General features: G+C 44.0%; 2 protein-coding genes across 4 annotated transcripts in view; one reads left to right on the top strand and one right to left on the bottom strand.

Annotated features, from left to right (window-relative positions):
- Positions 1-23459, top strand: part of NINJ2 (ninjurin 2) — a 512961-nt gene extending 489502 nt beyond the window's left edge. For 2 of the 3 annotated variants that reach the window (XM_048943157.1, XM_048943150.1), the window contains exons 2-4: positions 16510-16741; positions 17526-17710; positions 18545-23459. In XM_048943157.1, coding sequence (XP_048799114.1) covers positions 16513-16741; positions 17526-17689 — 393 coding nt within the window. In that variant the 5' untranslated portion in view covers positions 16510-16512 and the 3' untranslated portion in view covers positions 17690-17710; positions 18545-23459. Of the gene's footprint in view, positions 1-16491; positions 16742-17525; positions 17711-18544 lie in introns of all 3 variants that reach the window. The other variant, XM_048943145.1, reaches the window with a different exon arrangement.
- Positions 23460-23581: 122 nt separating this feature from the next.
- The window catches only part of B4GALNT3 (beta-1,4-N-acetyl-galactosaminyltransferase 3), a 58302-nt gene continuing 55978 nt past the window's right edge, over positions 23582-25905 (bottom strand). The window contains exon 20 of the mRNA XM_048943031.1: positions 23582-25349. Coding sequence (XP_048798988.1) covers positions 25241-25349 — 109 coding nt within the window. The 3' untranslated portion in view covers positions 23582-25240. The remainder of the gene's footprint in view (positions 25350-25905) is intronic.

Genomic DNA, 25905 nt, shown 5'->3' with positions numbered 1-25905 from the left:
ATGGTTATATCAGATGGCTTCCTTCTAAATGCAGAGAAGAACTACTGAATATTTCTGCCTTTCCTGTTATCGTTAAGACTTTCCCAATCTTCTGCTAGCAAGCAGGCTATGCTATTTTCAGGAGTCATTTTATTCCTGTTATCCTTTAAAATGCTTTACTGTCCTTAGGCTGTGAGATAAGGGCTTCTTTTGCTCCTGCTCAGGTCTTTCTCCTCTCTATATTTCCATGGTCTCCAATTTACGTAATTGCTGCCTCCTTCCTCTTTCTTCTCCTCACCCTTGTTTATTTGCTAGTTTTAATAGCTGCCTTTGCTTCCTCACTTAGTGAGGAAATGCCTCTAACCAAAGCAGTCTTTAATAATAATTTCATGATTGTGAATAAGTCATCAATTAAAGTTTTCTAGAATAATTTCCAGTTTTCATTCACATTTCCCTGTTTAGATCTGTCCAAGTTTCTTTTCCCAAACACTTTCATTCATTCTTTTCATGGATGCTTTGGAAAATAAGTCATTTAGAAACACTCAGAACATTTGGAATGTGCCAGGACCAGGGTTCAATTCTTGTTCTGATTTAGTCTAAGTACTTAGCTACTAGCAGGAGTTGCTAGGCTTGTCATGGCACCCTATTTTCTAGGAATTAACCAACTCCACTCAGCTTGAAGGTACTGGGAATCTGTTAAGTATCATTACTGGAGAAATAAAAAACTGCAGGGAAAATTAGATTACAAATACTACAAGTTCAAAGACATACTAAAATACTGAGTACTTAACTATATTAAACCTTTCATAAGCTTGCACGTTATTAATAGTAAAGATAATTAGATTGTGCTTGTAGTGAACTGTGTTGGATTGACAAGTCCAGAGGGAAAATGCTAAGCTATGAAACATTCCTTTGACAGATGTTTTGTGAGTTGGGTTTTTTGTTGTTGTTGTTTTGGTGTGTTCTTGGTGGTTTTTTTGTTTGTTTGGTTGGTTTTTCTTAGTATATCAGTGAAGAAAATAGAATATGTAGCATTTCCAGCAAACTAAGAACAGGTAAATGATCTTGGCTAGTTGATGCTTTTCCTTCCTGTTAAGTGCTGTTTGAAAAGTATGGGGAAGCAAGGAGCGAACGTTCCTGATGATACAGTAGAAGTCTACCAGGACTGAAAAGGCAAATGATTATGAGATTAGGATCTTGTTCACAGCTGAAAACTGATTTAGCTAAGATGTTATGAATATAAAGCCTACCAACTTCACACAGGTAATTCTTGATATGCTTTGTTAGTGGATGAGTATGATAATGGAGGGCAGTAGGAGTATCTAACTATATATATACATACATGTGTGTATATACATACAAGTACACAGTTCCTAAATAGCTTTGTTATTCTCTCCTTAAATTAAATCTAGTGCAATAGCTGGAGGAGATAGGGGGAAAAATGGGAAAATACTCTAATAAACACTATACAAAGTTTGCTACAACACAGTAGCTTCACACTTGATTTTAGCACTGCTATTTATGAATTTATGAATAAAACAGGAACAAGTATGAATGGCATCAGCAAGAAATACTTAAGAATATGCGAAGGGCAAATTATGGCTTTGGTGTATGTAAAGATCAGAGATATGTCAGAAGGAAGATGACCATTTAAAAGAAAATACTGATTAAACCCAGACATGCCTGCAATTACTTCAGACAATATAACTGATGCAATGGAGTGAGTTTTATATTTTATATGAGATGTTATGGGGGAAGTAATCCCATTGCAAGAACAAGAAGTGGATTTTTTTTTCCACCAAAGCAACCACTATCTATTAGCTCAGTTCTACATTTATAATCTTGGATAAAAAAGATTCAGTAACTACTGACTTCAGTTTTTTGCCGGCCAAGGAGACCAGTAACTTAAATGATTAAACCCAGCTTTCACTGGAGTCAACTTAGTTATCTAGAGAGCATAACGTTGAAATAACAGTGAAACTTCTCCCTCAGTTATGATGAAACCAGAGAAATTTTATCAGAAAAATGGTTTAACTGGAGACAGAGAATAGAGCTAGCTACTAAATATTTTACTATAGAAAATGATCTGGAACTTGCACAATTCGGTGTGGCAACATACTCATGTTCTATGCTACTGGCGATTCTTTTAAGAAAATTAGGTCACTTCATTTCTTATTTTTAAGAAACATTAGTAAGGAGCATATATGGAGATTATACATCAGAGCTCGGGAGCAGTGTGCTTCTTAATGCTATGGTTATTTCACATTCTCCATAATTTGTTGGTTTTTTCTGACATCTAACAGATTTGTCAAACTGAAGTGCCCCAGACTTAGCCTAATGTTTATGTTTTTCTGTAGTTGAATGCTAAATTAGAACTGTCATGTTGTCATCATTCTCTGTGAGGCACTGCTGCTTGGCTTTATTATTTCTTTTTCATTGCTGCTTTACATACTCCTTCAAATCATGAGAAAATTTACATCAGATACAAATTGGTTCAACACCCTCAACCCAGTTCCTGGGAAAGGCTCACTTCTGAAAAAATACCAAAATAATGGGTACCCTACATGACTGTATTCGTATTCTCTACCTAGACTAACATAGATTTTTCATTACTTAACCTTCAATATTCATCTTTAAAACATAGCTTTAAAACTTCTAAGGAAAAATAATTACTGTGATGGGAGTCACACACTGCAATATGTTGCTCAGAGAGGCTTTGGATGGTCCATCCACTTAATCCTTTTGCAGTAGTTTCCCAAAAAGCCAGGTGCTACTGTTGGCCTAGCTTTGAGCAGTTCTTTGGAGCACATGGTCTCCAAAGGCCATTCTAGCTCACATTACCCTCTTGCATATGAAAAAAAAAAGTAAATATTTTTTAAAGTAGGAAAAAGAGAATGCTTATGAAACAAAAGACTACTTTTTAAGTCTCCTGTTTAATATACGTATCCTGACACAAGTGATTCTGTCAAGACTACTTGCTTCTCTAATAGTAACAGTGGAAAATGACAACTGGCTTTAATAACAGGAGCAAGACCATAACACATTTTGATTTGAGTCCTGGCAATTTGAGTATTGGCAAGTGTGAGATGGTTTACTCTCATACTTCTGGTGCTATCTGGAGTACATCTGAAGCCTGGCAAGGTCACAAGTAGCAGCAGAAGTGCAATGAGAGCTCATGTGGAAGGCAATGCTGATGGGCGCTGAGGCTGAAAGCGTCAAATATGCATGCTGTTGCTTTGAGTTCTTCCATAAGACTGGCCACAGAAGCATTTTTCCCCTTGACAGAAATGCTGTTCTTCAGCATGTGAAATAATTATGAGATGAACATGAATTGAAAGTGCACTTCCTCTTGACCTACTTCCCAGGCAGGGAAGCAGAGCTGGATGCCCTCCTGGTTAGTAAGGTAAAATTATTACTCTGCATTCTCCAGACTCCACAAAAGCCTCTACTGTTTGGTTCCAACCACGTGGCTAATTATCATACCTCGTATGCAGTTTCTTCTAATGATTTCCTTCCATCTCTTGTCAACACCCAGGCTGACTGACCAAACTGGTTCCTTTGGAGAGAAGTGTACCTCTTCACCCCATCAATAAATGGGCTTCTAAACTGTAAAGGTAAACATTCACAGTGACAGTGTGAGCTGGTTTCGGAAAGTAGCACAACATGCCAGAGAGCTCCAGGATTGTGTGCACCTGAATTCTACCTCATTAAGTGAGCAGACATTTCTTTGTTTATAAGGTTTCAGAATGCATCATTTGACTCCATCACAAAACCAGTTACTATTCCATTAGTGCTGGGGCCCCAAATCTGCATGCATGAGTCCCACATCCACTCTCCCACACCCACAGGAACTGAGGGCTTAGAACAGATAGCAGTACAACTGCTCTGACAGTGTGCTTGCATGAGGAAAGTAGGTTCTAACCTATTGCTTTTGATATATAGGTCTCCTTGGCTCAAAAGAGGCCTGCAGCACTCACTCTAGTGTCTGTAAAAATCTTAGAGAGGGTGTAGTACAGCTTTTGCTGGTATTTCAAAGACACTGGCTATGCTGGCTTGGCACACTGGTGGGAGAAGCTGTTGGGTTTGATCTTGGCAGGCTTTGGGTTTACAGGTGATACAGAGCTGGCCCTGTCCTCTTCTTGTGGAGCCACTCCTCAGCTTGTGCACCAAAAGTAACTGAACATGAGACTTAGTTTAGTGGGCAGTATTGGTGGTAAGTGAACAGTTAGACTAAAGGCCTTTTCCAACCTCAATAATTCTATGAAAAGGGAGAAACTGCTGGGATTTTCTAATCTGGATGAGCTTCCCACAAATTAAGCAGTATACATAGAAAACAAAACTATTTGCCAATATGTTCAGTTTATTATTTTCCAAGATAAATGCCATAGATATTTTGCTGTTGCTGGCTGTTATTGTGCCCAGGCATTGAGAACAAGGCATCAAAGGTATAAAGGAGAAAAGAAAGCTCAGCAACACAACAGATGTCATGCTGTGAGATTCCTAAATTAGCACTGAGCTAAGTCTGTGCAGCCCCAGTACCACGTTGGACTAGAAGCAGCAGAGAGCAGGGTGTTGCTAAATGATTGCTCAGTTAATCCATAACCTGAATGAACCACCCACAGATAAGTGAGAGCGGATGGTGTGTAAACTGCCAGAACACAGCCTCGATTCCAATTTCACAGGCAGCAGAGCTAATCATAACTCTGCAAGTCAAAGAAAACTATGCTGGGGAAGAGTCTGATCAGGGATTTTCCCCAACCTCTATATATGACACTGAAGATTGTATCTTTTGCTGCTGTCTTCACCTGGGATGGATTGTGAATCAGCATACATAAATCACCTGCCAAACCCTCGAGTACGTCACTGATAAGATAATACAGATTCAAAAGTGCAAGTGTGTATCAGCAGCTGGAGTGCATCTGACAGCGCAGTCAGAGACAATGACCATTCCTGCAGTTGTTCCTGGACATGATTTGCTATTCTCACCTCACTTTCCACATTAAGGTATGTTGCATCTCAGTGATGCAACCTCTCTGGATATATATATCAACTCTGGATATACAGCTGAGTTCTCTCAGCTCATCAGTGATGCTAATTTTGTTCAGTTTTGAGTATTTGTTGTCACTGCTATAATCCTAGACATAACGAAACTTCCCATAACTACCAGTTTGTCCAGAGATGAAGTTACAATTCCAGATTTCCCTAATATCAGTCTTTTCCTTTCCTCCATCCCCCATTTCCATGCATTGAGGCAATGCATACCCCAGATGACGCAGGTCTGTTGTCAGATTTTTAACAGAGAATCTGAGATTTATTCACAATAATCTGTTTCAAAGTTATTGCTTTGACTGTCAGAGCAAGCACAGCTGAATTGGGCACTGATTTTATTTCTATAGTCTAATTAAATATATCTTAATTACTTATATTAGAGAAGATTGCCTCCGTAAACCCAGTCTGACTTGCAGAAGTGCTGAGTATGTGCCTAACCCCCCAAAGCCAATAGGAGCTCTTACTCAGTGCCCTGAGCACACCCCAGCACTGCCCCTGCATGTCTGCTCCTACTTCCCCGAGGGAGGTTAGCAGAGGCTCTCTGCCCCACAGCTGTCAGTAGAAGCACAGCTGGCCACGGAGGCATATGCATGTCAAAAAGGCCTTTCTCTGATGCTCTGGTTGCAGCCAGAAGGCTATTCCAGAGATATTTGCTTAAGTGTTGCTTCAGCTTTCTTCATGCAGGAGTGCTTCCAGTGACACTATAGGAGTATCTGTATAAGGAATCTCAGGGCTTCTGTCACTTGGGAGGTGGATGAAAAAAAGAGATCTCAGACTGCATCATTTTGAGAGGAAGCATTTTGATACCCCGTTGCCTGGAACAGCAGCCAAAGCCAAGTGGTGTAGCTGCAAAGTTCCCACTGGTAATACCAGATGTTCCAGCCCTATTAAGCTCATTGAAAGGAATAGCACTTCATTTAGTAGTTAGAAGAGACCACTGTTAATTATTGAAGTGAAGGAATTATAAGTCAGTTACTGCTTCCATGAGCTTCAGACAGAATACTGGACTGCATGGGCAACAGCAGTAAAGCCCGATGTGCCAAGATGGACCTGGCAGGACACCTTGGCTCCTCCAGCTAGGCAGGAATGGGCATTCTGACCTTCCACCTCACATATGTGCACTCTCACAAGCATAACTTCAGCTACATGAGCTTTCTCAGCTGTCTATGAAGGCTTACTGTCATCATCTGGAAAGCCTGCATCACTTTCAAGGGCATAAAACCTTATTCTGTGAACACTTAATTTATTTTGAGATACCGTTCCCTTTCTTTCCTCTCTCAATCTAAGCTTTGTCATCTGTGTCTTGGGTTGCAAGGCAATGCATTATATATTCCTGCTCTTGACAGATTTGAGACTGGTAAACATTCACTATTTAAGACTATGTGGGAAAATTCACTTCAGAGAAGGACTCTTCTGGATCACTGCTCTGAAAAATGAAACAGCAGGATGAAGTTTATGCTTGCTTGTATTCTGCACAAGAGTTGCGCTGGATTTAAGTCACAGCTGGTTTTCTTTCTAAAACACTATTTAAGCTGACCTTTAGTATTGCTTTAACCTAAAACTGAAGAGCCACAGCAATAGCTGCGTGAGGAACTGAACCCGAAGCATAATACTTGCCCAAATCTACTGCAGCATCTTTCTGTGCTGCAGGGAAGAGAAACTTAAGACTCCCGGAGGCTGCTATTGAAACTCAGTATGTAGTGTTAAAGCAGGAGAAACAGTCTTACCTGATGAGAAATTTTACTGGGATAATGTGTGCCAGGTGGTTGACATTCGATATTCAAAAGAAAACAATCTAGGGCTACAGCAACCATTAAAAAAAATAAATCAAATCTATTAAGAGCCAGTTCTACATGCATGACTGGCTTCTGAAGTAGCTCTTTTTACAGTGCTTCCCTCCTGGGCTTTGTTGTACGCATTACTCACAACAGTCTTCCAGCTACAACTCAGTCCAGGCTCTTATGTATAATTTTAGTACAAAAGAAAAAGCACCAAATGAATTCTAAAATAGATGATTGGTAGATGGAAGAGGAGAGAGTGTGCTCTGTATGTTTCTTCTGCTCTACAGCTCCCATACACTTCTTTTGCTGTGTGGATTCCTATGGCATCCTACCTTAAATGCATTACATGAGGCATCTTTGAAGCCCAAAGAACTGCAACTTTCTGAACTCTTTGCCCTCAGACTTCAATCCCTACACCGCAGCTATCAGAGAAGCTTCTATATTACGTAGACACAAATACGGAGATTATAGTGCAAAAGTGCACTATCTAGGTAGCATATAAAACCTTTTAGTCATCATCATATCTGAATTCATAATCCACTGGAAAAATACTGCTAGCGTAGGGTGGCTTATTGCACTGCCTCACATTTACAACTGAGCACCACCTGCTGGTTACCTTGAGTCTCATTTAATTTAGCCATCTCTCCTGCAACACTCCTCCTCCCAGTAAAGGCTGAAATCAGATCCTAGCTTTTAGGAAGACAAGTTGACGGAAAAGGGGCTAGCTGATGTAAGGCAGGACCTAGAGATTTCAAAGCAGCGCTTCTGAACTCAGCAAGAAGACTCAATACAGGAAGGTGGAGGCAGCTGTGAGGGCACGGATGGAGCAAACATCAGAGGGGGGCAAGTATCTCCAGTGCCATGACATGGAGGGCAGTGGGGCAATAGACCTCTTCTCAGCACCAGCTCCTTGGTCTCAAAGATCTATACAAAACAACTTCCAAGAGAAAAAAAAAAAACAACCCAAAACAGCAGAAGTTGTTTCCCTTTCTGCCAAATTCTAAAGTGTCTTTATTCACACTGTCGAGCACTTGCTTCATTCTCATTCACTTCCCTTGAAACACATGACTTTGCCTTGCCCTCTCCAGCACCTCATGGTTGAAATCCAAAATGTTGAGTTTCTTGTTGAGCCACTGACCTGGGGAGCCACCCAAGGGATCTATCATGAACTGCTTAATATGGATTGCAAAGGAGAATAAGCATATTAGCTACTATTAGAAAAAAACAACAACAAGAGCAACCAACAATAAACCACTGATCCCGTCTTCAGTTTTGCTGCTTTGTCTGATCTTACTTGAACTGATATGCTTTCAGAGTCACACTGGGGGAGTACAATTTAACCTTGCATTGCGAACTTAAGCTGAGATGGCTGAAGATAAATGCTTCATTTGTTCAACTTTTGATGAACCCAGTGGAAGTTGGACAGAGAAGTCTCAGTACCATTTTTTCAGAAGAGGGAGTTGTTACTGGCCACTGGCTGCTTTAATGCCGACCTCTGCCTAACTGCATTTCACAATTTATATGCAATATTACTGATATACTAATGGCCATATTTATAGCATCCTGTATTATTGATTGGCCTAACTTCAGCTTGGCTAGCTTTTACAGCACCATCAAACTGCACTGAAAGATGAAAAGGAAAAGGAAAAAACAGCCTCATCCTATGAATCCTTCTGTCAACATAGCAAGCTACAAACCCAAACAACAGGATGACTCCACCCTTCAGATTTCTCTCTTGTCTTTCTGGTGAAAGCTAAACTTAATATTTCTAATTATTAAGGAAAATCTTCCTTTCTATAATCACTTAAAACTCCTCCCTGGGCTTTACTGTTCATCCTAAGGCACAGACTCATTCCAACTCTCAATTAAATTATTAACAGGAACAACAGAATCAAAGTTTCCCAACTCAGATGGCTCAAGCCGTTAAACCTGTATAAAGCAACATGATACTAGAAGCACTGATCTCAGATTTTCTTTCTGACTACCAGGGATTTGTGAAGATGCTGTGTTGGATCTCTCCCTTGGTCCTCACAAAGGAAGTGCTCCTATGGTGGCTCTACCAGCTGTGACCCCAGGTCTATGGTTCCCAGTGCCTTCTAGTGACAAGTCCTTGCCCACGAACACCAGCTCCCCAACAAGAAGCAAGTCTTGGCAGGGCCTTGGACATGCAATGTTGTTAGAGATCTTACTGGGTTTGTGTAGTTCTGCACTTAATGCACACCAAGGGGTCTGGAGAAGTTGCTGGGGAAGGAACTAAGGCTGAAGGAATGGATTCATCCTGCAAAGGCACTTGGTTCATCTCAAAATTACCTTTTTTTAAATCATAGAATGGTTTGGGTTGGAAAGGACCTTTAAGATCATCCAGTTCCACCCCCCTGCTATAGGCAGGGACACCTCCCTCTAGACCAGGTTGCTCAAAGCCCCATCCAGCCTGGCCTTGAACACCTCCAAGGAGGGGGCATTCTCAGTCTCACTGGGCAACCTGTTCCAATGTCTCACCACCCTCGTAGTAAAGAATTTCTTCCTAATATCTAGACTAAATCCACCCTTTTCCAGTTCAAAGCCATTTTCCCTTGTCCTGTTGCTACCTGCCCTTATAAAAAGTCCCTCCCCAGCTTTCCTGTAGGCCCCTTCAAGTACTGGAAGACGACTATAAGGTCTCCTTGGAGCCTTTTCTCCTCCATGCTGAAAAGCCCCATCTCTCTCAGCCTGTCCTTGTAGGGGAGGTGCTCCAGCCCTCAATCACCAGTTATTAGATTTAGTCTTTTAGATTAGACTGTTCTTACAATAACCTACTGATGAGATGCTTTTGGTGCCTTCTGATTCAAGGCCATTCTACCTCAAGGTGTGTGCTTCATATTTCTGTCACGTTGCCAAAAAACAACCAACCAGATTCTGGCATAAAATTCACCCTAACCTGATTTTCCATTGGTTCGGATACACCCAATATCTATTAGTAATTAACATGCGTAAATTCTCTGCAGAAGTTAGCTGTTAACCTTAAAATAAAGCTAAAATTCTAGAGGAACACCTTACCTATTCATCTTTGGTAGAGTCATAATAACAGGCTTAGACAAAGACAAGAGCTCCATTGTGCTAGCCACTGTACACATAAGAGGAGCAGTTTTCTTGTACTGGAGAGATCTTAATATATGAGAAGAGTGATGGTAAACATGTGAATAAAACTAAGAGTCCATAACCATAATTATGCTATAGCTGAGACACATGATAGTTCTCCAGCCAGCCTCAGAGAGATGCCATGAATGTGCTCTGAGGTGCTCCCACGCACACAAGTGAACACACAACCATGCTCTATCCCAGCACAGTACGTTGTGTCCTCTCCAGGTCACCCACAGCTCCAGCCCTGGCAAGGCAGCAGTCTTCCTTGGCACAGCAGGTTCCCAGCAAGAGGCAACCCTGCAAGCCAGAGCTTAATGGAAGGGCGTTAACGCTAATTGAATCTGAACAGCCACAGCCATGCATCACCTCGCATTTTCTCGTGTTAAAATGCAACAGCCATTTGTTGGAACATCCCTAATGCATTTAAAAGTCTTCCCGGAGACAGCTGATGTTATTTCTAAGCGTGACAGCCAAGTGCAGACCTGAGGTGCTGCTCTGCAGCTCTCGCTGCCCACTGCTGGAGACAAGTATCTATCCCCGCAACCCAGGTACCAGCTCACTATTTTCTGCATTCAGTACTTGGTTTGGCCAGCATTGACACAAAACCACAACCAGACGTATCCAAACAATTAGGATTAGGAGGTTATGAAAGTTTAGATTGGCAACAGCACCTTTTTTATTTCCTTTCCTCCTGGTGGGCAAAAGGCCTCAGTTGGCACACAACTCAGCATGCCAGTTCTGAACAAAATGTGCAGATTCAGCCCTTTCTGATCCAGAGATTGGTTCAATTTCCTGGCAGAGAAGGAAGCTGCGTCTGGCAGACTTGGAAGAAAGAGAATAGTATGCACCCAGGTGAGACCAAGTCAGCAGGGAGTGTTTGGAGACACTGGGAGCACTGCAGTAGGAGGCAGAGACACTGACCCAAAGGACAAAGATGTTGTGAGTGTTAGCCCATGGAACTGGAAAAATGCTTTGTGGGTGAAAAAACCTTATAAATAATAGAGAGACAAAAATCCCTGAGTTGCACTGTTTATAGATACGATTTCATCACCTCTGCTGTGTTGAAACCCTCGGTCACATTCTCCCCTCTTTCTACCCAGATGATCACAGCTCCATTTCTCTGGCAGAGCCCTGAGCACTCAAGGTGACCAGAGGCATGCATCAAAACCTGGAGATGAACCCAAGCTCCAAAGGGGCTTACAGGGAGGTTTAACTGTAAAACACTAAGTAAAGCTTCCTAGCAGTAAAACAAGTCACCTCTCTACTTTAATCAACTTCACTGGCTTTCCTGAATGAGGAATGTAACTCATGCGTGTATTATATAACAAATGCAGGAGCGTATCACACTACTGTAGTAGATGCTCATATGTAAGTGATCTCTAGGGAAAGAGCTCACAGACCATCCTGAGTTGGAAGTGACCCCAAGTTGGAAGTACTGAGTCCAATTCACTGGCTCCACACAGCACCACCCAAAAAAATCAGACCCTACATGCGAGAGCACTGTTCAGAGGTGGCCTTCATTATTTTATAGTCAGAGAAACGAAGATCAGGGGAAAACAAGCAGAATGCCCTAAGCCACATACCAAGGCAGAGATGCATAGATGAGGCTTTCCACCATGAAAATTAGTGTTGGCTCGTTGCTGGGGTAGTTCTGAATAGTTGCAGGTCACTGTGCCAACATATCACAAGAGAACCTTATTTGTGCTTGTCCTATTCCAGTAGTTTCACCTCTGGGCATCTGCTAGGAACCAGAGTCAGAGGGGAGCTGGCCCTTTGGTCTGACCCTGCACAGCTATCAGTCTGTTCCCCCAGTTTCAGAAATAAGCCTGACCCACAGCAAAGGGTGCAGACACCCTTCAACGTGGAAGAAGTTCAGATTTAAGACCTCCCCCAAGAAACGCTTAAGAATCAAAATGATTGATGCAAACACATTTGCTCTTTGGATCTGGCTGCAGACTGAGATCTGGCCCAGCTTTTCTTAATATTTTAGGCCATAAGCCATCCAGCTTGGGGATTTATTCATCTTAACATGTTTAGCTTTGTAAGCACAATGCAGTAGTTACTGTTGTGCCTCCCGGCTGCTCTTCCATTTTTTATGAACTCATTTTCTCTGCTAACCTACTTTCCCCCCCACACACTCTTCCTGTAAAGCTGTTTTTAGCCTTCTCTTGCCTTCTCTTTTTCTCCTCCCAAACACCAGGAGGAATCTGCTCTGGATGCTAAACACAAGTGGCTTGAAGAGGCTCCAGCACCAATATCCTGGCTTTGGAAATAATTGTTGCTGCTGATCGCATCGCATGCATTCAATGAGCTGTTCTCCCTCTGCTACACACCCCCACCCAATTGCTTCTGTTCAGCAGCCAGGGACCATGCATTAGCACAGCACAGTTGCTGGTGCCACAAAATGTTTATGCTCCCCAAACCACCCACTGCTCCCGAGCTATGGATGAAGACTCCTCTAACACTGCCCTTCCAAGTAGCCAGAGGAATAGGCAGGAAAAGAAAACTTGTCTTCCATTCCAGCTCTGCCCTGCAGCCTGCCGATTCCTGGATCCCCTCAATTCAGTATCATAAATACACTTAACGAGGGAGTTTAATATAGGTTTGGTCAGACATTTATTTGTGCAGTACGTGATTTATGCTGCCCTGTAGCACAGGCAGTGGCAGATTCAAGGAACTCACCATACAGCTGTGCCAAAGGGAGAAAAGTGGGGGGAGGAAGGAGACAGCACCCCAAGTGAAGGAAAGGAGCTTGATAACTCAGAACAAATATGTGAAAGACAAGGAGAGAGGCACAATGTGGGGAAAAGCAAAGAAGAAAATTGAGGGAGAGGATGAAAGGAGAGAGCAGGAGCAGAACAGAAGGATGCAGGCAGTTTGGGTCCCACAGGATAAGTGAGATGAGAACTGGGAGAGGCAGCTCAATACACACGTGCCTGATGCGACAAGCAGGTCTCTGCAGGCTGCAAGTGCTGCAACCAGGCAGGAGGCACAGCCCTGCTGCTGTGTCAGCCGGAGGGCAAGGGCTGGGACGGGCTCTCATGGGGCTCTGCTGCCTCGTGATTCCCCTCCTCCTCTCCTCTGTTGCCAGCCAGCAGTTAGGTTTCACTGCTGGCCTTCCAAGCTCCTGTATGGAGTTGTAGCAGGAATGCAGTGCCAGCATTGGAGCTGGGTAAAGGAGAGGCTCTGAATCATAGAAATATAAAGGTTGGAATAGACCATAAGATCATCCAGTCCAAACATCCTCCTACCACCAAAAACCACGTCCCCCAGTGCCACACCTGCACAGTTCTTGAACACCTCCAGGGACAGTGACTCCACCACCTCCCTGTGCAGCCTGTGCCACTGCAGCACCACTCCTTCTAAGAAGTTTTTCCTAAGATCCAACCTGAACCTCCCCTGGAGCAACTGGGTGCCATTTCCTCTCATCCTATCTGCTGACAGCCTCACCAACTGTACATTCACAACTTCACCTGTATCAGTATCCCACCTGGCTTGTATGTGGGTGTGCAGTGAGATATAGGAGGTGAATGAAGCAAGTGGAGTAGCAAATAACTGCGCCCTCAGAAATGCTGGTTGAGAGCATCTCTTCACCTTCTGCCTGTAGAAAGGAAACTGGGAACCGCTCCTACTTTGTGAGAAAATGAGTTTGTGCTTTAACCTTCAGCAACCAATGTTTACAGAGTGCTCTGAAGGCTGCCAACCAGCAAATCCTGTGGAAAAATACCCTGGACAGTGAACCCGGATTTGCCCTAGTGCCCATTGCCCTATTTATGTCTCTGTTCTGCTGCTTATCAGCTGTGATCCCTGCAGCACGCACAGCCTGCGTTCAAGCCTCTGTTTCCTTTGGCATTCTCCAGCATTTCCCTTGGAATCGATGGGCAATAAGGGCTTCTCCTCAGACATCCCCTGCTGCCAAAGCATTCCCATAAAGAGGATTATCGTTCATGTTTCTCAATCCCATGTCATCCTACTGTCTCTTCCAGCCTGCCCTCCCCTAGAAAAGGGGCACAAGACCCATGAAGCACACAGAGTTGCAGTTAGATCTGCTCTTTTTTCCCCCTCTCCTTTGAAAAAGGCTCAGTAGAAACTGTCCAAGCAACTCTATCCAATTTCTCACGGCAGGTAAAGGGGGCTGAGGCTCAAGTGGAGGGAAAGGTTTGATTCAAGTCAGAAGCTCCTGATATGATTCATCTTCACATAAGCAACCAGGAGCAGATGCCTCAGCCTCCTCGTGCCAGTCACTTGTTTGACAAAGGCTTTGTCTGATTTGTAGGGAGTCCTTGTTCTCACATCCTTCATTCCTCATTAAGGAGATAAATTGTCAATGCTCAGCACTGTAATGCTGCCGGGCAAAAGGCTGACTTCAGAAATGAGGAGTACACTAGAAGGGATCAAGTTCCAAACCTTGCACATAGGTAGGTAGGTAGTGCTCTGCTTTGACAGGCTCATGTGATCTTAGCCAGCTGAGAGGGTGTAGCACCTACATCCAGGATTTGAAGACATCCCCAGGATCAAACCTTCTGCTGGCTTCCTTGTCCCAGACATAAGATACCTTTGTTCTGCTGCCCCAGACATCACTGGATCATCTGGGGTGGAAGAAACCCTTAAAGATCATCCAGTCCAATTCTCCTGCAGTGAACAGGGACATCAAACAAGCCCTGAACCCACACATTCTGTCTTAGAATCCTTATTGGCTCCCCAGTCTTACATTTTCTTTCTAGCATCCTTTACCTCTTGTCTTACCCAACAAAGAAACACAGACCTTACAGAAAAGCCTCTTAATAACAGCAGCCTTAGTGTCAGAAAACACAAGAATTACATGCTGTAAGCTAGCAAAACAGCCCTGCAGCTCAAAAACAATGGAAGAGGCAGTCTGTTTTTGTTGCCATATCCTCAGGTGAACAGAACTGTCCCCTTTCTCACTACGAGGAAAGGGGGATGCAGCTCAATAGGAGGAAGCACTCTCCTACCCCTAAGCTGGCCTCTCCTTAGGGAGCCACACTTCTCAGTTGTTCAGGCCAGACACAGTCCTCCTCTTTCTGTTGCACATCTCTTTCACACAAGGAGATCTACAACTGTCTTCTGAAATACAGCCCCACTGCAGCCCCATGTCCACACAACACTCTCCCAGGTTTACTGGTCCTGCCCAGGGCAGAAGCCAGAAGTTCCCAGAGACGCACAAGGAGACCAGAGACAGCAGCACAGTTCAAAAGCCATAATTTCTCTTCACTTCTGCCTGGGGGAAAGCACACATCCTAAACTGTATCTAATACAAAATGAAGAAAGCAGCACTCAGTTTGATGCAGGTACATCCCTACTGCCAGCACACATCTAGAGGAACCTCTTCCACACTCCATTGAACAAGAGAGGCCTCCTCCTGTCCTTTGCTCTGTATTTATAGAGTTATCCATCAGCCACTGGTGAGGGCAAGGCTGCCAGCCATCACTGACAACTGAGATGAGACTGATTGCCAAGACTGAAGCCTGTCTGCTACATGGACAAGTTGTTTTTCATTCTCCTTGAGAAAGAAGATCACAGCTTGCAGATGTATCTAAACCTTTTCTCATCTGAGGATGGTAGAGTAAAGGCCAGTGGCTAAAAGCAGCCAGATGACCTACACCTTGTAATGAGACAACCCACACCTTGTAAATACCAGCTTCCCTCCACTGATGAGACACATAACATAACTTTAAACACATATGTGATTAAAATTAGGTGTGATGAATCCCACCCCATGTCTCCATCTTGGTGACTGACGTATTGAATAGTGCCCATGGTTTCAAGAAAAAATATGGATTGTCACATCTGCTCTGGTACATTATCTAAGACAGCAACCAGAAAAAAGTGTTCAGAGACAGCTCTTCTCAGTGGTGTGCACAAATAGGACAAGAAATGATGGCCTAAAACTTGAACACAGGAAGTTCCACACAAACATGTCAAAGAACTTCTTTGTGTTATGGGTAACAGAGCACTGGAGCAGGTTGCCCAGAGAGGTTGTAGAGTCTCTTTCTGTGGAGATAATTCAAGACTTGTCTGAATGCCTACCTGTGTGAACTATCTTAAAGAACCTGCATTGGCAGGGTGGGTTGAGTCTCTATTTCTTGAAGTCCCTTCCAACCCCTGCCGTCATGATTCTGTAATACAAAGCCCAGCCATCAACAGTCCTTTGAGCATCAAACCCAGAAAGAAGACTTCTCTCTAATCCCCCTGAAGTCTGGGGTTTGTCTGTACCCTGAAGGAAGAGAATTTAATAATGCTTATAAAATCCCTTGCTCTGGGTAATCTATGCTATCATAGCACTGGACAAGCTTGTTTTCCACAAAAACACTATTTTTCTAACCTTGCTGAGCTCTTGATCACCATAAGTGTTCTTGATCACCGTGTTTTGTGCCTATTAACACCACAAGATGACTGTGAGGGAAAACTGGGTACTCTTGGCAGGTTTTAAAACAGCAAGCTTTAACTCTTTCCCAGCTTTCTGGATAGCCCTCATAGGAATGGAGCAGCTTGCCTGACATGGACAGGCCCATCAGCTTAGTGGTTGTATCAGGTCTTGCAGTTTCTCTTGTCTCCCCAGGGCATGAATCCTCATCTGCGGACTAATGGGCCAATGAACATCAACCATTATGCAACGAAGAAGAGCGTGGCAGAGAGTATGCTGGATGTGGCACTGTTCATGGCAAATGTCACACAGCTCAAAGCCGTGCTGGAGCAGGGGACTTCTTTCCAGTACTACACCACCCTCATCGTGCTCATCAGCATCTCCCTCTTCTTCCAGGTGGTGATTGGGATCCTTCTCATCATCACTGGTAAGGTAGCCACTGAGATGTGCACATCACTACAGAGTACTGCTGGCATGGGGATGGAAGGGAGAAGCCCCTTGCCCCCAAAAATTCTCCCATCCACAGTCAGGGCTCTGGGAAGGTTGGAAGCAGCTCAACACTGGTGATGCAGGTCTGCACTACTGCATCATCAAATCACCTAGGTTGAGAAGGACCTTCCAGATCATCAAGTCCAACTGTCAACCTGACCTACTGAATCCCATCACTAATCCATGCCTTTTAGCATCACAAGGCATGTCCCTTCACACAGCGCCTGCAAATAATGCGTTTCAGCTTCAGCTTTCACCTCACCCAAGCTGGGGCCTGACGGAAAAAAATGCAGGCAGAGATATTCCCTATATTACACCGACATTTAACCAATCCCCCAGTTCTCCCAGCGCCACATAGATAGCACGTTAACAGTGTTTCAGAAAGGCTTGCCCAGTGTTTTATCTGAAATAGGAGTTCCTACACCTCAGCCTCAGACATATGTCCAGTATTAAAGTGAGCAGAATACTACCTTTTCCTGTACACTGTAGCTGTTTTCTTTATCTGGGGCATGAGATCTGAGGCAACAGGAAATCCCGAGGTATGTTCTTTCCTATGTTCCATGCGCCTTTCCATGGGTACCATGGAATTTTGCCAGGAAGGGAGGGCTTGCAGGGATTTATGGACTTAGAGTCAAGACACAAGTGATCTTTTGGTTTGTTTGTTTTTTTTTTTGTTTGTTTGTTTTTTTTTTTGTTTTTTTTTTCTTCACTGAATCACGCAGCTCGTTTGAACCTGAATGATGTGGCAAAACAACCCCGCCTAAATATACTCAACAATGCTGCAACAGCTCTCATCTTCATCACAGTCATCATCAATATCTTCATCACGGCCTTTGGGGTGCAGAAGACTGGCCTCTACCCTACCAGGAATTTTCGACCTTATTAAGTCAAGGGGAAGTGGAGTCAGGTAAGAAAAGGGTGAGCCCCATCACTGCCAGTCCTTGCAGGAGCCTTTGAAAGCATCATTGCAAGGAGGAGAAGCAGAAGGCAATGCTGCACGAATTCACAAAGGCTCTCCAGAGCCATGTTGATATCTTGTGGGCATTTGAGGTCACTGAACAAATTCAGAGAAGAAAGATTCATTTTCTAAGTCTATAAAGAACAAACACCAAACACTCCAACTGCTGGTATTCATCACCAGCAAGCAGTTCTGTTCTCAGAAGACTGCAGATCTGAGGCAGGTGCAACAGCAGTTGTGACTGGGAGCTACGTTTGGGAAATAAAATGAGATGCATGGGGAGATACCTGAAGATGGCAGCACTATCTGAGAAAGGGAAGGTGTTGGGGGGCAGTGGGGAAAGGGCTCTTTACAATGGTCAGTGCAGTTGGCAGAGCTCATTTTAAGAAGCTAACTCGAGAGTGCCTTGTTCCTGAGATCCAACCAAACGCTTGGGTTCAGACATCAGGTCAGATGAGGTCAAGGTGCTTAAGGTCAAGAAGCAAAGTTCCTGTTTCCTGACTTATCCTGCAGTGTGTAAACACAGCTTAAGAGGAATATAATAGGGCAACAGCAAGCAAAAAAAGCTTGGCAGACCCATGATACTTAGTGTGAAGGCCAAAAGCCTCCATAAAACACTGCTGGCTTGGGATCTAAAAGGGTGGGAATGCTGAGGCTGGCAGCCCCCACCTGTGGCGTGGCCATGGTGCCAAGTGACCCACTATGCTCCAAGTGCCTCTCTCTGCCTGTGCAACATGGAGAAGTTTGCCACAACCTTACCGTCATTCCTTGTCTTTCCTGCAGGATCTGAACAGCACAACCAGTGGGGAAAGCTCTCCTTGATGTTTTGAATGATCTCAGCAGGATCCCAGCAAAGAATCCAGAGAACAGAGCTAAACTTTCAAAATTGTACTTGTTTTGTGGCATACCTGCCCCTTAACTATAAGGCTTATGCAGTTCTGCAGGGGTGAAGATTTCCATTGCTTTTCAAAGCTAGAGCAAATTTTGCAGCAATCTCTAGAGAAAGCTGCAGAAACAGCAGCAGGTACATAATTTCAAAGCACAGTTCTCTAAACCTCTTACTGCAGCTGCCTGCCTCACATAGTGAATATTGGCTCATTTTGTAGAGAAGAGCGAACAGTGTACTTGGTAGGACAAACAAATATAAGGTATTCAGCTTCTTAAACATGATTTGCTATATCTATATATAGATAGCAATGCTGATTAGTAGTTTACCTTCCAAATGGAGGAATGGCTCTCTCAAACTGAAGGAAATTATAATGAGACAATAGGAAAGTATGCATGTCAACATAGCTAAAGAGAGATCAAATATTTTCCTAATTGTTTAAAAATAAAATGAAACGAGAAACAGTTATGAAAACAATCAGATATTTCCAGTATTAAGAAATTAACAGTGACAGAAAATAGGTATTGTATTCTGATGTCATCAATAGGGGTGTATAAGGAGTGCTGACTGAGCATCCTAACAAAAGGTAGGAGAGAAACATTACACATGAGACACTCTGGGCTAATTGCCATGATAACACATGACAAATGTGTAGGGTATTACTTTATAAGTTACCATTTTAATTTAAGGTGTTATCACTAACATCAATGTTGTAAATATGTAATCTCCATATTGACAACACTAGGAACTCTTTTTAAAGAAAGATCTTTCCAGTACAAGTCTTTGAATTGAAGATTTTTCAGATTTTCTTTAAGTAGTAAACACTTTGGATCCTAGATTTTTATAAGTCTGCAGTCACAGTAATCGAGATTTTAACAGCCTGGTGTAAGCCTACTTAAGCAATGAAATGCTTTTCTGATTATTAAATGTTTGGCTTTTTTTTTTTTTCATTCTATAGCACAATGAGTCTGACTATTTCATTTTGCAGATTCTTACCAAAACTGAGAAAGAAATGTCATGAGAAAGTCCACACATCAGTCTTCAGGAGCAACTCAGAGTGACTGACACTTTGAAAAACAGATATAAGTAGGTTTCTTTTACATTCCATACCTGTCTTCAAAGAACTAAGTTTGTCTTTAAGAGGTGGTGGCTTTTTCTGGAAATAGTGCAGATGACCTTGCTAACAACAGCACATGGGTGAGACTACAGGCCCACATCAGGTTGTATCTGCCAGTCACAGTGGCTCTTTTTGCAGCTGAAAGACAGTTGCAGAGAAAATATAGAGTGGAATGCCAATTTAAATTCTAATGCAAGGTTCAGTAGAGTTTGGATTTGTTTTGTGTATCAGGTAAGGCACTCTTCTTCCACTTTGTCGTAGAGATCATAGAACCATAAAGGTTGGAAAAGAGCACTAAGATCTTCAAGTCCCCAACCACAGACCCACCACCAGGATGTCCATTAACCACGTCCTCCAGAGCCACATCCAAACATTTCTTAGACATATCCAGGGACAGTGACTCCACCACCTCCCTGGGCAGCCTGTTCCACTGCATCACAACATCCCTTAATAACCAGCTCGAAACAATCTGGGGCAACTTGTGGCCATTCCCCCTCATCCTATCACTGTTACTTGGGGGAGGCAGCTGAAATCCACCTCACCACAACCTCCTTTAGGGTAGCTGTAGAATTATAAGGTCACTCCTGAACCTCCTCTGGAGCCATCAATCCCAGTTCCCTCAGTCAGTCACCATAACACCTCTGCTCCAGACCCCTCACAGCCTCATTGCCCTTCTGCAAGCACACACCAAGGCATTAATGTCCTTCTGGCAGCAAAATGCCCAGAACTGAACACAATACTGAAGGTGCAGCCTCACCAGTGCCAAACATGCAATGATGACAGATATAGAGTGATAGCGAGCTTGTTGCCTGTCTCAGTCCTCAGTCTCTGTTGACAGCAACAGCAAATGGAGGTGAACGTACTTGAGGAGAAACCTCTGTTACCCTGCTCTCCTTCAGGAAGAGGCAGCAAAACTGGTTTCAGCTACTAGAAAACTATCTAAGGGCCAAGGGCTTGTGGCCACTACTGGCCAGCTGGGTTTACACAAAGGTAAAAAAATTATACAACCTCAAATCCTGCGACTCATTGCTTCATGGAGGCAAAGCAAGGAGTATTGATGAGTGAATGTAACAAAAATAAAGGTTTGGCTGGGAAAGAAGCTACAAGAGGAAATTCATTACCAGACCTTAATTACAATGTCATTGAGGAAAAGAGGGGCTAAGTCCTAACAGAGGTAAGCAGTTGCCATGAAAGAATTTCCAGTGTTAAAGAACCAACTCAGGTCTAAGCCCTCAGCTACAGCCTTCTGCAAGAATTGCCCCTTTGCAAGACAGACAGCTCTCTGCATTACTGCTTTGCAGTATTCCAGTATAGAGAAAGGCAGTAGTAAATATAGCTGCTTTAATCCTGTTTAGCATCACCCACAAAAGATGGAGGTCACAATCTAGTAATAAAGAAGGAATTTCCCCTTTCCAATAAAGAGGGCTCACCCAAAGACTCCAGAAAAGCAATCACCAAGGAGATACCCTTCTCTTGTGCCAGCTGCCCTTAAATGAAGTTAGGGGGGATGGCGATTGGTTCCACTCCTTCTGGTCACACGGGTGAATTGTTTCCACCTGTGCTCCCAGGGCTGGCTATGCCCCTTCACCATGTGCTCAGTCACTGGTACATGCCATGACCTAATGGTTCTCATACATTTTGCTTTTCTGGAACATGTATTTATCCAGCATTTCTGCTCTGTTCCACAAGATAAGTCTTGGTAAAATGGATGAAAGTCTGTTTCGTTGCCAGCCCTTGCCCCTGGCAAGTCTCCTGCCTGCTTGTTGGGCAGAGGGACCTGGCTTTGCAGTACTGCCTACATGCTCAGCTACATGAGAGCAGGGAGCAACATTGGGTATCTAATCCCTGCTGTGTGGTGATGCAAGTAACACGGAGACATAGTGAAGCACTTGTAGGAAGACCATATATTTATAAAATGTGTGGGAGAACCAGTATATCCCCCAGATCGTACAGAGAGGTGGCCGAGAGGTTGTCTAGAAGGCACAGACCCACTTTAAGGCAGATAAGTCAAAGGTACAATCCAGATTTATAACACAAAGCATTGGTACATAAAAAAATGAAACAACTTCAGACAGTCATAGGCAGTGAGAAGTTCATACCAGGCAAATATTAAAAATGATGACAAAACAAGTCATGTTATTGTTTTCACACAAGGCATTTCTCAGAATAAAAGCTGGCCACTCACTGTTCACTTTGCTGAGCTATAAAACAACCCCCCAGGCCCACAGATCACTGGCAATGAACAAGTCCTGCTGATGGAGCCAGCACCATGCAGTGCAGCCTGCACATGGGGGATCAGGGCCCCCAGCCTGGCCGCATCCTGCTGCAGGGAAGCTCTGTTCTGCACAGTGGCCCATGGTTTTCCTTCCACCCCCAACCAAGGACCCACCAGAGCCCATGTGGTTGATACACAGGAAATGACAAGCAACTCATTCCCTTCTGCCTCAGGGATAGGACATGGCCAGGATGTACATGAAAGCCGGGAATGTGAGGCAAAACCCACCACATACTCAGGCAAAACTTCTTAAAACTCCTCTGTGACAGAAATGAGAATCAGGAGTCAGCTTCCCTGCCCTGGTGACACCAGGTTCCCTGGTCTTGTGCTTTGGGATATACTGATGGTCGGGACGAGCCCTCTGTGCTGCGGTATGTGACGCTGGTGGGCTACCTGGGGATAGTTAGCTGGGCATCGTGGTGGCCTGGCCACTGCCCTGGATGGCCATGTCCTCTCACAGTATGGCTGTGGGACCACCTACTCCTGTTGCTTGTCATACCTCCATTTGAGGGGGAAGAGCTCTGGGGTGTTTCAGAAGAGAGGCAACAGCCTAAGGGTGAAACCTGGCTCTGCTCCCACAAGATTTCTTGCTAGCTATCAAGCCAGCAAGCACACAGCCCATCTTCTTCAGACAACCAACAGCAGTCGCTGAGCTTGTGGACTACACAATAGCCTCTGTCCCCATGAGCTCTCTCCAAGCTCCTCCACAAAGGCTGCCAACTAGTGCCAATTAGTGTTAATCATGTTTACCACCACAATGCTTAAACACCAGCTCAGAGTCCTCATTGTGCTAAGAACAGAAGAACAGTTGTGATGGCAACTTTTACAGTGGGGACACTGGCCTTTAGGAAATTGGATTGAGCAACAGTAGTTCCTTACATGCACACTAAGGAGTTCCCATGAGGTAGGCAGCTCTGGGCTAAAGGTGTGACAGAAGGAGCAGTCACCCAGCCAGCTAAAGCACGGGTACAAAATCCTCAAAACCTGCCAGCAGTGCTGGAGCCAGGATTGTACCCTACTTTCTACTCCAGTCTTTGATGGTTATTGTCTCTGGTGAAGAAGAGGAGTTACTCCTATCACAGAAGCCAAGGACAGTGGATTACATCCTGGATGCACATCATTCTCACCACTGTCTACAGAAGAACACAAGCTGTTGCCTTTAGGTACTACAGATTACACCTAAGCCAGATGTGAAAGCACAGAGGAGAAATCACCCATCTTCCCTCTGTCTGATATTAGGATCACCAAAAGATTGCCAGTTCTCCCTCAGCAAAGTGGCCATAATGCCATTCTCTGCTTTTTATTCTTATTGTCTACATGGGAAAAGTACTTTCCCTCATTAAAAAGACTGCTCTAGCTTGGGCAGAAGGCTGAAAGCTGTCTCTTCTTAGCTATTCAGTAACTGCATTCAAGCAAAGGCTGCATGGAGCGATGGGCATAGCACTCTCACATACTTCTCACCATAGCTGCACACTGCACATTGAAACTTCCTTAAATACAGCTAACTTCATCAGGGACAAAACCCAGACTGAGGCAGCCAGATGATTTGACAAGATTTATTTTGTGTGCCAGAACTCACATGTTCCGTTTTCTACCACAACAGTGGAGCCTGATGGGCTTGTGAAGCACCATGGAATTAATAACAAATATCTATTCTGAATTAGCATCTGTTCCATCAGCCTAAAAGCAAGCAGCTCTAGTACCACTTCAGACACTGCTTGTGTGCTGCACACCTCCATTGCTCACTACTCAACAACTCCCTTCATTGCTGAGAGTCGTGAGGAGCATTCAGTGTCACACTCCCCACAGAAGCATGAGACCAGCAGCAGCCTTTTCAGCTTTGTATGGGGACCCTGAAGCTCCAGTGTAGAGTGCAGTCCTGTAAAATGGTTTTAGAGGTAAAAATCTTACCTTGAATTTATGGTAATTTCAGGGGCTGAGAATTTGCTCTGGCATGAGGCTGGCTGTGGACACAAGCTCTTCCCACAGCTTTCTCATCAGTGCAGGCGTGGGTCTGACCATCGTTTTATTCACCTGGACCTCTTCTGCCCTCACTGATCCTTACAACCAATGCAAATGCCAAGTGTGGAGAAGCCATCTTCTCCATACTGGGCTCCCAGGGCTGCTCCAAAAGTGAAGCCCCAACAGTTGTGCCAGTTCCTCAGACAACACAAACAAGTCTGCTCTTTACATGAAAGTCGAACTATAACAGGACCTAACTGTTAAGTCTTAATTTATTAAATTAACCTTTAGATACTGCATAAATGTACAGGATTTAGAGAGCAGAAAAATCTGTCTCCTCTTTTTCTGACAAAATCTCAATATATCAGCTAATAAAATATTGCCACTTCTTCCCTGTGAGGGTTTCCCTGATATTTTTAGGACAAACATGTATGTCTGTCAGATAAGGCTGCAAAATTCCTCCTGAGATGCCCTCCAAGTGTCTCTGTATAACCCCTCCACTATCCTCAGGCAGTGAATCAATAATTCAGGTAGAGCTGAAACATCACCCCCTGTCACCTTGCTCCACTGCAGGCAAATGTGGCTCTCATTTGGGAAGTGCACTTCAGACTTCATCCACATTCACTGAGCATGTTTTTTCATAACGACTGAAGTGCAAAGCACACAGAAACACCTAAGCATCAGCAAGGTGAAGTGCTTATCAGCACCTCCTCATCCAGAATGTTCTGCGGTCAGCACATGGGCATACGGACACAACACAGTTCAGAGAAAATATTTTGGTCCCCTGTCCGAAAGCATTGATACCAGAGAGATGGGGAAGGGGTTGGGAGGGAAGGAGAGGTTTTTGTTTTTGTTTTTCCTCTTTTTCTTCAAGTATTGAAAGAGAAGGTGCATTCCTGTAAAACATTCTGGGCTTAGCTGGGATTTTTGTTTGATTTGCACCACGCAAGACTCAACAGGAAATATGGCACCTCTCCCCACTGTACCATCCACCAGACTGCATGGCAGGAAATACAAATCCTTCACTGTGCGACAGCTCGCACATATAACTTCCCAAAAGGACATGGATCCCATGCTGGATGCAATGATTCACAAGAGAAGCTCCCACTCTTCTAGCCCGACACTTCCTTCTTCTGTCCCAGTGGAGGCAGAGTTTATGCTCTTGGCTGTGTGCCTTAATAAAGTGCACATCAAGGCAAGATGGTGGATGGTGCTGCCGAGCATCTCTGGAGTTGAAGGCTACAATGTTTTTAGCTGGCGCCGGTTCCACATTCCCCGCTTTGAATGAAACCAGTGAAAAAAGTTTCTCAGGGACAGACGTTCCACTTCCAGCCCGGCCTGTAAGATCCTAGCAGAAAGGAGAAGGGTAAATTGAGGAAAATCTTGATGGCAGCAATACCAGGGAGCTTGTGGGGGACCTGTTTTAAGCAGCCCTATTGTCAACAGATCACAACCCAGCTCAAGAGTCCAAAACAGCTCAAGGTATCTCCTATCCATAAGTAGGCATCTGATGACACTTTGCTGAGTGTTCATAGGCCCTTGAGAGCAGATTTGTTGGGAACAGGTACAGGCATGCTGCATGTGGCAGGCTTTGAGGAAAGACAGCTGGCAAGATGGGATTATGCAGGATGCTAGTCTTTTCCTCAGTGATCTGACTGAAAAGAAAGGGCCCAAAACACAGAAGGGCCTGCAAACACAGAAGACTAGAATTTGTACAGCAGGGCATCATATACTTCTCAGAAACTGTAACCCAAGCTCATGATCCTGAAATGTCTCTCTGGCAAGTGCTATTTTGAGTGACTGCTGTATGTTGTATGGAAAGTTTGGGGGGACTATAACTGAATCACCATCCACTGATTCAAGAAGATGAAGTCTCCAGGATCATCAGTACTTTATCAGCCATC

The sequence above is a fragment of the Lagopus muta genome, chromosome 1, assembly GCF_023343835.1.
Source record: "Lagopus muta isolate bLagMut1 chromosome 1, bLagMut1 primary, whole genome shotgun sequence".
NCBI classification, from domain to species: Eukaryota; Metazoa; Chordata; class Aves; order Galliformes; family Phasianidae; genus Lagopus; species Lagopus muta.
This window is presented reverse-complemented; position numbering and strand designations above follow the sequence as displayed.